The sequence below is a fragment of the Engystomops pustulosus genome, chromosome 10, assembly GCF_040894005.1.
Source record: "Engystomops pustulosus chromosome 10, aEngPut4.maternal, whole genome shotgun sequence".
Lineage (NCBI taxonomy): Eukaryota > Metazoa > Chordata > Amphibia > Anura > Leptodactylidae > Engystomops > Engystomops pustulosus.
Window position 1 is genome coordinate 62,818,712 of NC_092420.1, and position 13,527 is coordinate 62,832,238.

Below are 13,527 nucleotides of genomic sequence, written 5' to 3' on the forward strand. Positions count from 1 at the left end.
ACAATACCTGTAATTTCTGGAATTAGACTATTAAAGGAAAGCTCCCACCAGGAATCTACCTATAAGGGTAGTTGTGATGGTAGGTTTCTGCTAAAATATGTCTGTGCTCTCTACCACCGACACTGAGCAAGGCACTACTGCACATGCACAGAGTTCTAAAGGACATCTACCACCAGGATGAATGGTTGAAAACCAAGCACTGACATACTGGTGTGTGTCACCTCTAGCAGGATCTGCTTTCCTTTTAGCTTCTTATTCCCTTGATTTTAAGAAACAAGGCTTTAAAAATGATGCAAATAAGCCTGAGGGGCTCCAGGCTCCATTAACACCTATGGAACCCGGAGTCCCTCAGACTCATTAGCATATTTTTGAAGCCTTTTTATGCAAAAAACAGAGAATAAGAAGCTAAAAGAAGTGCAGATGCTGCCAGAGGGGCACACACCATAATGTCAGTGTGCTTCGTTTACAATCCTATATCCTGGTGGTAGATGTCCTTTAAAGGAAACCTACCACTTGTAGTGGCAGGTTTCCGATGGCAATACCGAGCACCAGCTCAGGGTGAGCTGGTGCCGGAGCTTATTTTAGTTAGTGTTTTAAACCGCGGTATCGCGGTTTAAAACACTTTTTAAACTTTATAGCCGGCGCAGGCAGGTACGCGCTCGGCGCTTACCGTGCGCGCGGCTACATAGGAAGTGAATGAGAGCCGCGCGCATGGTAAGCGCCGAGCGCGTACCTGCCTGCGCCGGCTATAACGTTTAAAAAGTGTTTTAAACCGCGATACCGCGGTTTAAAACACTAACTAAAATAAGCTCCGGCACCAGCTCAGCCTGAGCTGGTGCCCGGTATTTCCATCGGAAACCTGCCACTACAAGTGGTAGGTTTCCTTTAAGAAGCCAGCGGTGAGAAGGAGTGCTTCAAGGAACGCTGAGGACGAGCAGGTAGGAGGGACTGCGGGGCGTGAAGTAGTCTTTGCTTCCACAAGCCGGAGAGGCTTCTCCACTCCCCAGTAGCCTCTGCCAAAAATGTTTATACTTGTTATATAAAGTGTAGTTCAGGTTAGAAAGTGTTATAGAATTAGCAAAAGGTAGTTAATGGGTTTGGATATTAATAGAAACCTACCATCAGATTTCGTGCTGGTAGGTTTTCTTTAGCACATATCAAGGTCAACACAGATATCTTTGTCACTGAAATCACAAATTTGGCATTTGCACAACACAACCACATAAAGTACAGATGTATCTATAAAGATGAAGCTATAAAGAACGTTCTGATCCTCTGACATGTTTTTCAAGCTGAAAATTTTCCCATGTGGGGAGTATTTATTTTTCCCAAAGCCTTTCACTTTTATGGGTGGATCAGGTATGTTAATGAGGCCGGTGTGTTTTATTTGTGAAAAAAAAAAGAAAAACATACAAGTAACATTGTAATTAAGTGGCACATTGCAGTCTGTTTCTTTACAAACTAAGCAGAATTTCTTAATGAAGTACATTGGAAAAATGTTTACTACACTTCTCCCCACTCAATATCAAAAATCATCTGAAAAGATGGTTACACTTTTAGATGAATTTGTTTGTAAGTCAGAACAAATATATTTAAAGAAGTTTGACCATGAAAGAAAATTCTCTCATTTCAATCCACTAGTGATGTTTACCCCCTTTAACCCCTTACTTTACAATACAGTTTTATTGCTGTTTTAGCTCCAATAACTCAATGATGGTAGTGTCTACCTGTAGCTTGTAACTCTCCTCCCTCTCTGTATAAGCAGCCAGGAAGTCAGTGTCTGTGTCAGTATGTGAGAGCACGGCGGGCATACCACGTGTGAATGCACCCTAAGTGCATTTTTCCTCGAAAGTGTGCAGGGTGTGCTAGATAATTGAATATTGAGGTTACGAACAAGATAGGTTCCATAGGTTTGTTCTTAAGTTGAATTTGTATGGAAGTTGAAACTGGATATTTTATAATTGTAGTTCCAGACAATTGGAGTGTCAACAATTTTTGCTGTAATGGGACCAAGGATTATCACTAAAACTTCATTACAAACACTTTACAGCTGATCATTAGATTTTGTGACTCAAGTAAAGCATTCAGAGACCTTCCCCAGAGCTCACAGTGGGCAGAGGGGTCAGTCTTTAACTAGAGGTTGTCTGTAATTCAGATGTCCTTAAGTAGGGGACTGCCTGTATTACAGAAGTTTCTACCATGCATAGAACTAAGCTGATGCATCTAAACGGCATGGTTAGAAAATATGTATGTTTTGTATTGTTTCCAAACATACATAAAGATTTTTTTGAGACCCTGTCACTGATCTTGGTTACCAGGCTTAAATCAATGGATCAAGTTAGTGGCAGAAAGGTACTCTTGGATATTAGAAAGAATTGCATATGGACCCCAAACTAAATTCTACCCCCGGGCCCATGAGTAATTACACCATTAGATCAAGTGTATACGCCACGGACAGGGCCCAATAAGTCTATGATTTTGACATTACTAACAACATTGTTATTTAGGCACTTGCTGTAAAGTTCTTATGAGAAAGCCCAAAGGAAATGATACTTTATGGAAGGCACTAACTTCTGGTACCACACAAAAATCAGCCACTATTGCAATGCTTATTAGAGTGTTATAATTAATATTTTATTTTTATAATTTTTTTAGGTGCTCTGCTGATATTTCTGGCCAGTACATAATTCAAAGATATCAAGGAGGTAACTGGAAAGTTGACAATTGTAGTATCGACCCTACAACCAATCTCTATGAGAAAGGATGTCTCTTCGTGCCTGCCCAATCACAGTCTGTCTCAGAATCCTTAATGTACATGCAGGCTCTCCCTCCTGTAAGTATAAGTCTGACATTTTCTCACACAATTGTATAGTAATAGCTCTTACTTTTGGAAGAAATTAACTTTTTGATTACTGTTATAGATCACTAAGTTCTGTGATGCAAGTAACCACAACCCGGAAGCTCCAAACCTGCAAAATCAAATCTGCAACTATCGTAGTACCTGGGATGTGATCCAGAACTCCACTGATATCCAGTCCACTCCTCCAAACCCAGCACTCACTATTCCTGACCCCACCTTCACACTGTTACAGTATTCAGAGCGAGTGGTGACTTTAGTGCTGGATGTCTCTGGAAGTATGGCTACTGTAAGTGATCTTTATGGCATTTAACATTTGAGTTATAAAACTTTTGATGAAATGAAAATGGATTTTGGTTTGAAATAAACTGATAAGTTTAGGTATATGCAAATTAGACATGCTGTATTGAAACAAGTAAAGCAGAAATGTATACCTCAGGATAGTCCAAATATTTGGAATATAATTATTTGTTCCACTACTAATACGAAAAAAAAAGAAAAATGTCTGAATTTTATATTCCTATGTTGGAACAGAAAATTAACTCCAGTGGAATTAAAGATAAATGGACCCGTGAAATTAACACGTTAAGTTCTATTCAATGGGCACAAATACAAAGGGATATTAAAAACATTCCCAAGATTCCATCACATAGAAGTGCCCAGCTATTTATATTGCATAGAGCATATTTTTCCCCTCAAAGGTTGGTGAAGATGTATAAGGGACGTAAAGCACTATGTAATCGGTGCAATGGGATGGAAGCAGATGATATACACTTGTTATGGTATTGTCCCAAGATAAAGGTTTTCTGGATTAATGTTATCAAGTAAATAGAAAAACTGACAGGTACGCATGGGCTATATTCATTTCAAGTGTGTATTTTAGGGTTGGTGGATCAATACAGACCCAAAACAAATACTTAATTAAAAAACTATTGCTATATGCAAGATTTTGCATAATTAAGAATTGGATTGTAAAAAGTCCTCCAACCACCAACATGTGGATTAGAATATCTAACCTGCCTCTACAAGGAGAATGGTACAATCTAAAGACCGTCTCAAATAAGAAAGCTGTGCAATTTAAAAAGATGTGGAAAAATTGGATAGAGAATAACTTTACAGAAGAGGAGTTGTACTTTATTGATTAAGAGAATAAGAGAAAGGAAATAAGGGAAGGTCTTGGTGGTGAGATCTGGGGTGGAAGAGAGAGAGAGATGGGTTTTTTTTGTTTTTGTTTTTTTTCTTCTTCTTTTTGGGGTTGGGCATGGGGCGTTGGGGGGGGGGATAAAAAAAATAAAATAAAAGTATTTTATGAAAAATAGAGAAGGAAAGTAGGAGAAAGACTCGTGTATACAGTGCTTAAGATTGTGGCCAGTGTAGTGTAGAATTATTTGTAATTGTAACTGTAAAATTGTCTAGAAAAGAAACAATGTGATATGTGTATTGATAGGAATTTTTTACTCTTTCTAATCTTTTGTTAATTTTTGTATGTGATAAAAATAATTAAAAAAAAAAAACATTTGAGTTATTATATATAATGTTTTCAATTCAGACCAAGAGTAAAATTAATTATGTTGACTTAAATACAATATACAATTCAAAGAGATGCCAAACTACTACCGCGAAAATAACATCCAAGACCTCAGAGATGAAAAAAGGTCTTCAGAGATGGAACCACTGGACTTTTAACTGCTGCAAATAAATAATAAAAGGAGGTTTTGAATCCTTCCTATGTTAAAATACCTGTAAACACAACAATATGAACACCGTTGCATCTTTCCACACTGTGTCCTCAGTACCCTAAAAAAGACTGAGCGAAGGGAAACTGATCCATATTGGGGCGCAATTACTTACCCGGTCCTGCGCGATCCCCGATCCAGAGTGTCTGGCGGGAATGAACTCTGCCACGATTCACGTAGATTGTGCGCCCTATATCCTGCATGTGTCGGTTCCTCAATCTGGTCCGCTGGAGTTCACCTTCTTCTTCCAGGTGCATGTAAGTGCTTGATCCTGCAACACAAATCTAAATCCCGCTGTTTGTCCTAATCAGTCGGATCGTCCGACGACCCACCCCCTCGATTTGTGTCATGTGATAGCCGCCGAAATCCAATTGCTTGCAACACAATGCCCTTTTCAATCCCTGCCCCAGCGGTGCGATCCCTGAAAAGCTTGAAAAGCCAACGGAAATGCGGCCGTGTCACCCTTAGTAAATAAGTCCAATTGTGCAAACCTATCACCAGGAATGTAATTTTTTTGCCAGTGTCAGCTTCCAATAGCCTATTCTATGCTGATTTAAAATAATTTCAATACTTTATATAAGTTTAGTTCACATTACCTGGCTCCCTGGTGGGATTAGTCCCAGGGGAGGGACAGCTGCAGCCTGAGTGTGCTTGTGTCAGTCTCCTTTCCTCCTCATGTAGCTCATGCATAGCACAGGCTTTTGGAACCTGTCACCAGCTAAAAATGACATTCCTGGAGAGAGTTTTGCTTAAAAGGTAAGAAAACACAGCTAGAAAAACAGTGCCCGATCCTGGGTTTCGCCTTGTGGGAGAAGCCACACAGTGAAAAACAGGGTTTCTTCTCCATCTCTATTGATGTTTCTGACTCTGAGGACTTGGATGATTTTTTTTGAGGTACAGTGGTAGTTTGGCATCTCTTTTATCTTCTTGCTTTATGCGCTTAATCACAAACGTTCTTTGTTTTCTCTGAGGATTCTAAATATGTCACTTCTAGACTGAATCATATTGTCATGATATAGTAAGAAGTTTTTGTTGCATATTAGATTTTCAATCCCTTTCAAGCAAATTAATTATTTTTTAATAAATTTGTATGTTTATAAATTTTTACCATAACAAGACCTCTTGATCATAGGTAACATCTAATCAACTTAAAGGTCTTCTAACACCAGGAAGAAAGATTGTAAACCAAGCACACTGACATGCTGGTGTGTGCCTCCTATGGCAGGATCTGCTCTTCTTTAAGCTTCCTATGCCCTTGTTTGTTTTTTTTTTTTAAAGGCTTTAAAAATTATGCAAACGAGCCTGAGGGCTACAGGCTCCATTAACATCTATGGAGCTTGGAGTGACTTATGCTCATTTGCACAATTTTAAAAGGATTTATTTTGTAAAAACCAGGGCATAAGAAGCTGACAGACGAGCAGATCCTGTCAGAGGGAGCACACACCAGTATGTCAGTGTGCTTTGTTTACAGTCTTTCATCCTGGTGGCAAATATCCTTTAAAGAAAGTCTACCAACTTTTAAAATTAGAATAATAAGCCTGGAGGGCTCTAGGGGCGTTACTAAAGCCCCTGTGTTCTGTAGATTAACAGGCTGTGAACATGTATCTCCTCTCTCTGCCTAATGTAACAGCAGCAGGAAGTGCAGGGGGAGGGTAGACCTAATTATTGTAACAACCAGTGAAGCTTACAGCACTTAGGGGCTCTGGAAACCCTTCAGACTCATTTGCATAATTATAAAAATTGGTTTTAGAAGGAAGGAGGCCATTGATTACAAATATTAAAGATTACCACAGTCACAGTGCCTGGATCTTTGATTAAGTGTCCTTGGATAACATGCTTACTGATGGTTGATTTTCTTTAATATGTTCTATTTACATTAGAGAGGAAAATGTTTTTATATTTATCTTTAATTTTTCAGTCTAATCGTATTGGACGTTTGTACCAGGCTGCTGAAGTTTTCCTTATGCAAGTCATTGAGGATAAGTCCTATGTTGGAATTGTGACATTTTCAACTTCTGCAACTACAAAATCCCAGTTACTCCAAATAAATGGTAAAGAACAACGTGAGCAACTGAAACTACTTGTGCCAAAAGTAGCTAACGGAGGAACAGATATATGTATTGGACTTCTGGCTGGCATTGAGGTAATTTAAAGTACGCCATCATCTTTATGTAGAAAACAAAAAAAGGCTCCTTTTGACATAGATTATAATGGTCAGATACTGGGACTGATATCTTTGCAACTGTGAGGGCTAGAAAGAAAATTCAAAGTGCCCTTGAATCTGTGAGCCGCCCCTTACAGAATGGTGTACCCATCTCCATATAAGTGAGATGGTGAAAGGTCCTTTTTAATCTCTGTCTCAGAACAATGGTGCTTTAGATTAAAAGAAACAGTAATTACTGTATTAATGAAAAGATGGCTTAAAATTCAGTGCTAAAAAAGCATTTGGTGTCACTACAAAGAGGAACATCAAGATAGTCTTCTTGGAGTGATATGAAAGAGTTAACTATTGTCAATTTGGTGGAATGTTTTTTTTAATAACACCTGTGTTTCTCCAAAAATAATACAGGGTCTTCTTTTACTTTTCGTTCTGCAAAAAGGGTCAGTGTTTATTTTCAGGGGATGTCTTTTATCCATGAGCAAAAATCCCCGTTTATACTAGGACAAATAGTCAACATTTATTCAAAAATGATCATGCCATCATCTTTAGGAACATCTTCTTAACTCTCCAAACCACAATTCCATTGCAAATTTCTTATCACTTTAAAATCACTGGCCCCAATTTTCCACTTTCCTTATATGAGCCACTCTTGCATCTGCTTGCAGCCATTGTACCTATCAGCTCTGTCTCCCTGCAGCTCCTCCTCATCCTTCTCCATGCTGCCTTCTGCTGATAGAGTGTGGGGAGAACACATTGCAAAAAGCTAGAAGTTTTGTACCATGGCACCTAGAAACACATTCCTGGTGTCATTTCAAAGAGAATCTTTACTTTAATAACTCACAAGAGTTGTGTTTCTTGGTGCTACAGACAGGGAGCTGTTATCTATGGTTCTGTGGCAACTGGATACAGAATCCTTGTGTGGAATTTAACCTGCCACAAATTCCCTTTTAACTTTTTTTGTTTCCATTTTTCGCTACTCACCTATCCATAACTATTTTATTTTTCCATGTACTGAACTGTATGGATGCTTTTTCTGTATAACAAATTGTCGTTTCTAATGGTACTATTTAATATACCTTGTCATGTACTGGGATGCTGGATAAAAATTCCAGATTATTAATGAAATTAATGAAAAAACACATTTGCAACATTTTTTTATGGGCTCTGTTTTCATGTATTTAACTGTGCGTTCCAAATGACACCTGCCCTTTATTTTTTGGGTTGGTGCAATTACAGGGATAACAAATTGATACAGGTGTCATTAACTTTTAATACATTTTTAAAAATGTTAATTTTTTTGTACAAAAAAATATTCTTTGTTTTGCCAATACATTTTTCATACTTCCTCTAATGAACTGTGTAAGTAAAATAACAATTGACAAAGTAAACATGTGATATTACTATTCATATATTATGCACAGGTGAATAAACGCAAGTCTGGCTCATCTGATGGGACTGAAGTCTTATTACTGTCTGATGGAGAAGACAATTACGATACCAATGTTTGTGTCCCAAAAATTATGGCAAGTGGTGCAATAATCCATGTCATATTCCTTGGAGCTGCTGAAGAACCAAAACTTAAAGAAATAGCTAAAAATACAGGTCAGCACAAATTGTTTTAGACATATGTAACTAACTGTGCTGGCAGTTTTCTGATGCAAGTAATAGTAAATTAGTAGAGTCATTTACTATAGGCAACAGGGTAAAAAAAGCAACATTTTTGGTTCAAACATGCATTAAATTTGCTCTTTTTTAGCCATATGTTGTAGCCAGAATAGTAAATTGGAGTTCCTACAATAAATAAATTAATGTAAATGTAAATTAAATAAATGTAAATTGGAGTTCCTACAATAGATCCATGGAACAGCACATGGAGCATTCGGCCACATTTAGAAAAGTAAGCAATGTTAGGCCTCTTCCACACTAGCGTTGCGTTTCACGTCAGGGTGCAATGCGTGAAAAACTGACGTTTTTGCTGCGTTTTTGTTTCATTTTTGTTCGCGTTTTTTTGCGTTTTCGTTGCGTTTTTCACGCGCGTTTTTTTAAGTCAATGGGACTTTTTCAAAGGGACCAAGGTTCGGGAATAAAATGTTTTATTTAATTGAAAAAGAATGTCTTCTGATAAGATAGCAGATGTATGCAAACATCTACAATCTATTCTTCACTGTTCCGCGCGCGTATATTATCTCCCGACAAGTTAGCAGATGTGAAGAACATTGAAGAATAGAATAAAAACAGTGAACACAGTGAACACAGTGAACACAGGATCATTTAAGTGAAAAACACAGTGCAGAACACAGTGCAGAATAGATTACAGATGTTCGGCACATCTGCTTACTTGTCGGGAGATACGCGCGGAGCGGTGCGAACAAAATAGCATGTGAAGAACAATATATATGTGTGAAGAAGACATTGCAGATGTATGGAAACATCTGCAATGTGTTCTTTACACACATATATATTGTTCTTCACATGCTATTTTGTTCGCACCGCTCCGCGCGTATCTCCCGACAAGTAAGCAGATGTGCTGAACATCTGTAATCTATTCTGCACTGTGTTCTGCACTGTGTTTTTCACTTAAATGATCCTGTGTTCACTGTGTTCACTGTGTTCACTGTTTTTATTCTATTCTTCACGGTTCTTCATTGTGTTTTTTTAATTATTTGATCGTTCGCGAGCAGGGGAAATACTGTTATACTGGTCACCTAGCAACCCTTACGTTTAAAACGCATTGCACTCGCATTGCACTTGCAATGTTTGCGAGTGCAATGCGTTTTTGATACGTCCCCATAGACTTGAATGGGGCGTGAAAAATGCGCGTGAATCGCAAAAATAGAGCATGCTGCGATTTTGACGCGCGTGCAAACGAACGCAAGCACGCGCGTGCAAAACAACGCAAATGAAGAAAGACCCATTGAATACAATGGGACAGAGTGCAATGCAAGTTCTGCGCGTCAAATGCACGCGCAGAACTCGCGCGTGAAAAACGCCAGTGTAGAAGGGGCCTTAGATGGACAGTTTTAAATGGCACCAGATGTTTTGGGCATTTACATAATCTTTGGTGCACTCAATTTTCTCCTGAAGTCAAATTACAGAATACAAAATTCTGTTATAGGCCGAGGAAACATTGGGTGAAGTTGTTGTGGGATAGCTATAGAGCACAGCCATTTGCAGAATAGTGGATGGCAGAAGTGGATAATAATATTGGTGGTTTGAGTGGTAGCGCAAGGCCTAAGTCTTTTAGGGGACCAAAGGTGATCCAAACCACACCACCAAATTTTTCACCTAGGAAATACTAGTACACCACACTGCACTTTGAGGAAGCTGATCAGTTGTACCGCAAATCGTAGAGCCGATACTATTCCTTCCTGGATTTGTGGAGTGGATGCTCATTTCCTATGGAGATGGGAAGGGTGAGTGGCCTAAAAAATTCCCCTGCTTGCACCCCATGCAGCCCTTTTGAGAAATAATAATATTTCTTAAAATAAAAAATAATGTTTTTCCATTTGTTCTAGGTGGAAAGACAGTTTTATCCACAGACAGAGTGGATGCACAAGGTTTAATAGATGCCTTCAGTTCAATTTCAGCCAGTGATGGAGACATTTCTAAGCTGTCTATACAGGTAAAAGGTGGTTTCATATCTTAAGTTTTATGTTATTCTTTCAACCATAGTCACATTTAATTTAAATGTATATTGAACCATGACAATTCTCGACCTTGAAAAATCTATAAAATAGTAATAGTATAACCAGGGCCGCAATAGGGTTGGTGGGGGCCCCAATTGAATGTAGTCCAGACAGGGAACAGCAATCCCTATATACAGCCCAAAATAATCACTATATACAGCACAACCAGCAATAACTATATTCAGCACCCAGTATTCACTATATATAGCCCCCCCAGTAATCACTATATTCAGCTCCCAGCAATCACTATATACAGCCCCCAGCAATCACTATTTACAGCCCCCCCCAGTAATTACTATATTCATCTCCCACCAATCACTATATAAAGCTCCCAGTAATCACTGTATACAGCTTCCCAGCAATCACTGTATGCAGACCCCAGCAATCACTGTAAACAGCCCCCAAGCAATCATTGTACACAGCTCCCCCAGCAATCACTAAATACATCTCCCCCAGCAATCACTATCTACAGCCCCCAGCAATCACTTTATACAGCCCAAAGCAATCACTATATACAGCCCCCAGTAATCACTGTATACAGCCCCCACAGCAATTACTATATAAAGCTCCCCCAGCAATCACTATATACAGACCCCAGTAATCACTGTATACAGCACCACCAGCAATCACTATATAAAGCTTGCCCAACAATCACTATATAAAGGCCCATGCAATCACTGTATACAGCCCCCCAGCAACCACTATATATAGCTCTCAGTAATCACTATATAGAGCTCCTCAAGCAATCACTAAATACAGACCCCCAGTAATCACTATATACAGGCCCCCAGTAATCACTATATTCAGCTCCCAGCAACCACTATATACAGACCCCATTAATCACTATATTCAGCTCCCAGCAACCACTATATACAGCTTCCTAGCAATCACTATGTACAGGTCCCCTAGGAATTACCGTGTACAGCTCCCCTAGCAATCACTAAATACAGCCCCCAGCGATCACTGTATACAGCTCCCCCAGCAATTACTGTATACAGCTCCGCCAGCAATCACTATATAGAGCCCCCAGCAATCACTATATACAGCCCCAGCAATCACTGTATACAGCTCCACCAGCAATTACTGTATACAGCGTACCAGCAACCACTATACACAGCCCCCAGCAACCACTATATACAGCCCCCCCCCCAGCAATCACTATATAAAGCTCCCCCAGCAATCACTACAATCATGGCCATAAGTTTTGAGAATGACACTAATATTATATTTTCACATGATCTGTTGCCCTCTGGTTTTTATGTGTGTTTGTCAGGTGTTTTTATCACATACAGAAATACAAGTGCAATCATATTATGAGTAACAAAAGCTTTTATTGACAGTTAGAATGAGTTAATGCAGCAAGTCAGTATTTGCAGTGTTGGCCCTTCTTCTTCAGGACCTCTGCAATTCTCCCTGGCAGCTCTCAATCAACTTCTGGACTTCTGCCCTTTCTTGCACAATCAGTGCTTGCATTTTGTCACAATTTGTTTGTTTTTGTTTGTCCACCCGTCTCTTGATGATTGACCACAAGTTCTCAACCCCACACATGAATGGTTGCAGGATGCTTTACAGTTGGCATGAGACAAGACTGGTGGTATTGCTCACCTTGTCTTCTCCAAACAAGCTGTTTTCCAGATGTTTTAAACAATCGGAAAGGGGATTCATTAGAGAAAATGACTTTACCCCAGTCCTCAGCTGTCCACTCCCTGCACCTTTTACAGAATATCAGTCTGTTCCTGATGTTTTTTTCTGGAGAGAAGTGGCTTCTTTGCTGCCCTCCCTGACACCAGGCCTTGCTCCAAGCTGCTCCTTTTAAGGCTCCTGCAATGAAGTTGAAATGTGTTTTGTGGGAAAAGTTCATTTTCTAGGCAATTATTGACTTTGCAATTAATTGCTGTTAAGCTGATCCCTCTTTCTAACATTCTGGAGTATATAAAATTGCCATTATAAAACTTGAAGCAGTAGACTTCGTAAAAATTTACATTTGTATCATTCTCAAAACTTATGACCATGACTGTACATACAGCCCCCAGCAATCACTAACTACAGCCCCTCCAGAAATCACTATATACACCCCCCAGCAATCATATATACACTATATAAGGCTCCTCAGCAATCAATGTATGCAGTTCCCCAGCAATCACTATATACTGCCCCCCAGGAACCACTATTTACAGCCCCTCAGCAATCACTGTATACAGCCCCCATCAACCACTATGTGCAGCCCCCAGTAATCACTGTATACAGCACCCCCCAGCAATCACTATATAAAGCTCCCCCAGCAATCATTATATACAGCCCCATGCAATCACTGTATACACCGCCCAGCAATCACTATATATAGCCCCCCCAGCAACCACCATAACAGCTCCCAGCAATCACTTTATAGAGCCCCCCAAGCAATCACTAAATAAAGCCCCTCCAGCAATCAATGCATACAGCCCCCAGTAATCACTATATTCAGCTCCCAGCAACCATGATATACAGCTCCCCAGCAATCACTATATACAGCCCCCAGTAATCACTATATTTCGCTCCCACCAACCACCAAATACAGCTCCCCAGCAGTCACTATATACAGCTCCCCTCGCAATCACTATATTCGGCTCCCAGCAACCTCTATATACAGACCCCAGTAATCACTATATTCAGCTCCCAGCAACAACTATATACAACTCCCCAGCAATCACTATATGCAGCTCTCCCAGCAATCACTGTATACAGCTCCCAGTAATCACTATATAGAGCTCCCCCAGCAATCATTATATACAGGTTCCCCAGCAATAACTATATACAGCGCCCCAGCAATCACTGTCTACAGCCCCCAGTAATCACTATATACAGCTCCCAGTAATCACTATATACAGCTCCTCCAGCAACCACTATAAACAACCCCCCAGCAATCATTATATGAAGCTCCCAAGCAATCACTGTATACTTCTCCCCCTGTAATCACTATATACTGCCCCCGAGCAATCATTGTATGCAGCCCCCCCAGCATTCACTGTATACAGTCCCCAGAATCACTGTATACAGCTCCCAGTAATCACTATATACAGCTCCCCCAGCAATCACTATATACAGGTT

At 39.7% G+C, this 13,527-nt stretch overlaps 1 protein-coding gene across 2 annotated transcripts in view; it reads left to right on the top strand.

Annotated features, from left to right (window-relative positions):
- Window positions 1-13,527, top strand: part of LOC140104292 (calcium-activated chloride channel regulator 1-like) — a 34,484-nt gene that overhangs the window by 13,266 nt on the left and 7,691 nt on the right. For both annotated transcript variants that reach the window (XM_072127770.1, XM_072127771.1), the window contains 5 exons: window positions 2,656-2,833; window positions 2,922-3,146; window positions 6,512-6,736; window positions 8,176-8,356; window positions 10,270-10,376. In XM_072127770.1, the coding sequence (XP_071983871.1) occupies window positions 2,656-2,833; window positions 2,922-3,146; window positions 6,512-6,736; window positions 8,176-8,356; window positions 10,270-10,376 (916 nt within the window). The remainder of the gene's footprint in view (window positions 1-2,655; window positions 2,834-2,921; window positions 3,147-6,511; window positions 6,737-8,175; window positions 8,357-10,269; window positions 10,377-13,527) is intronic.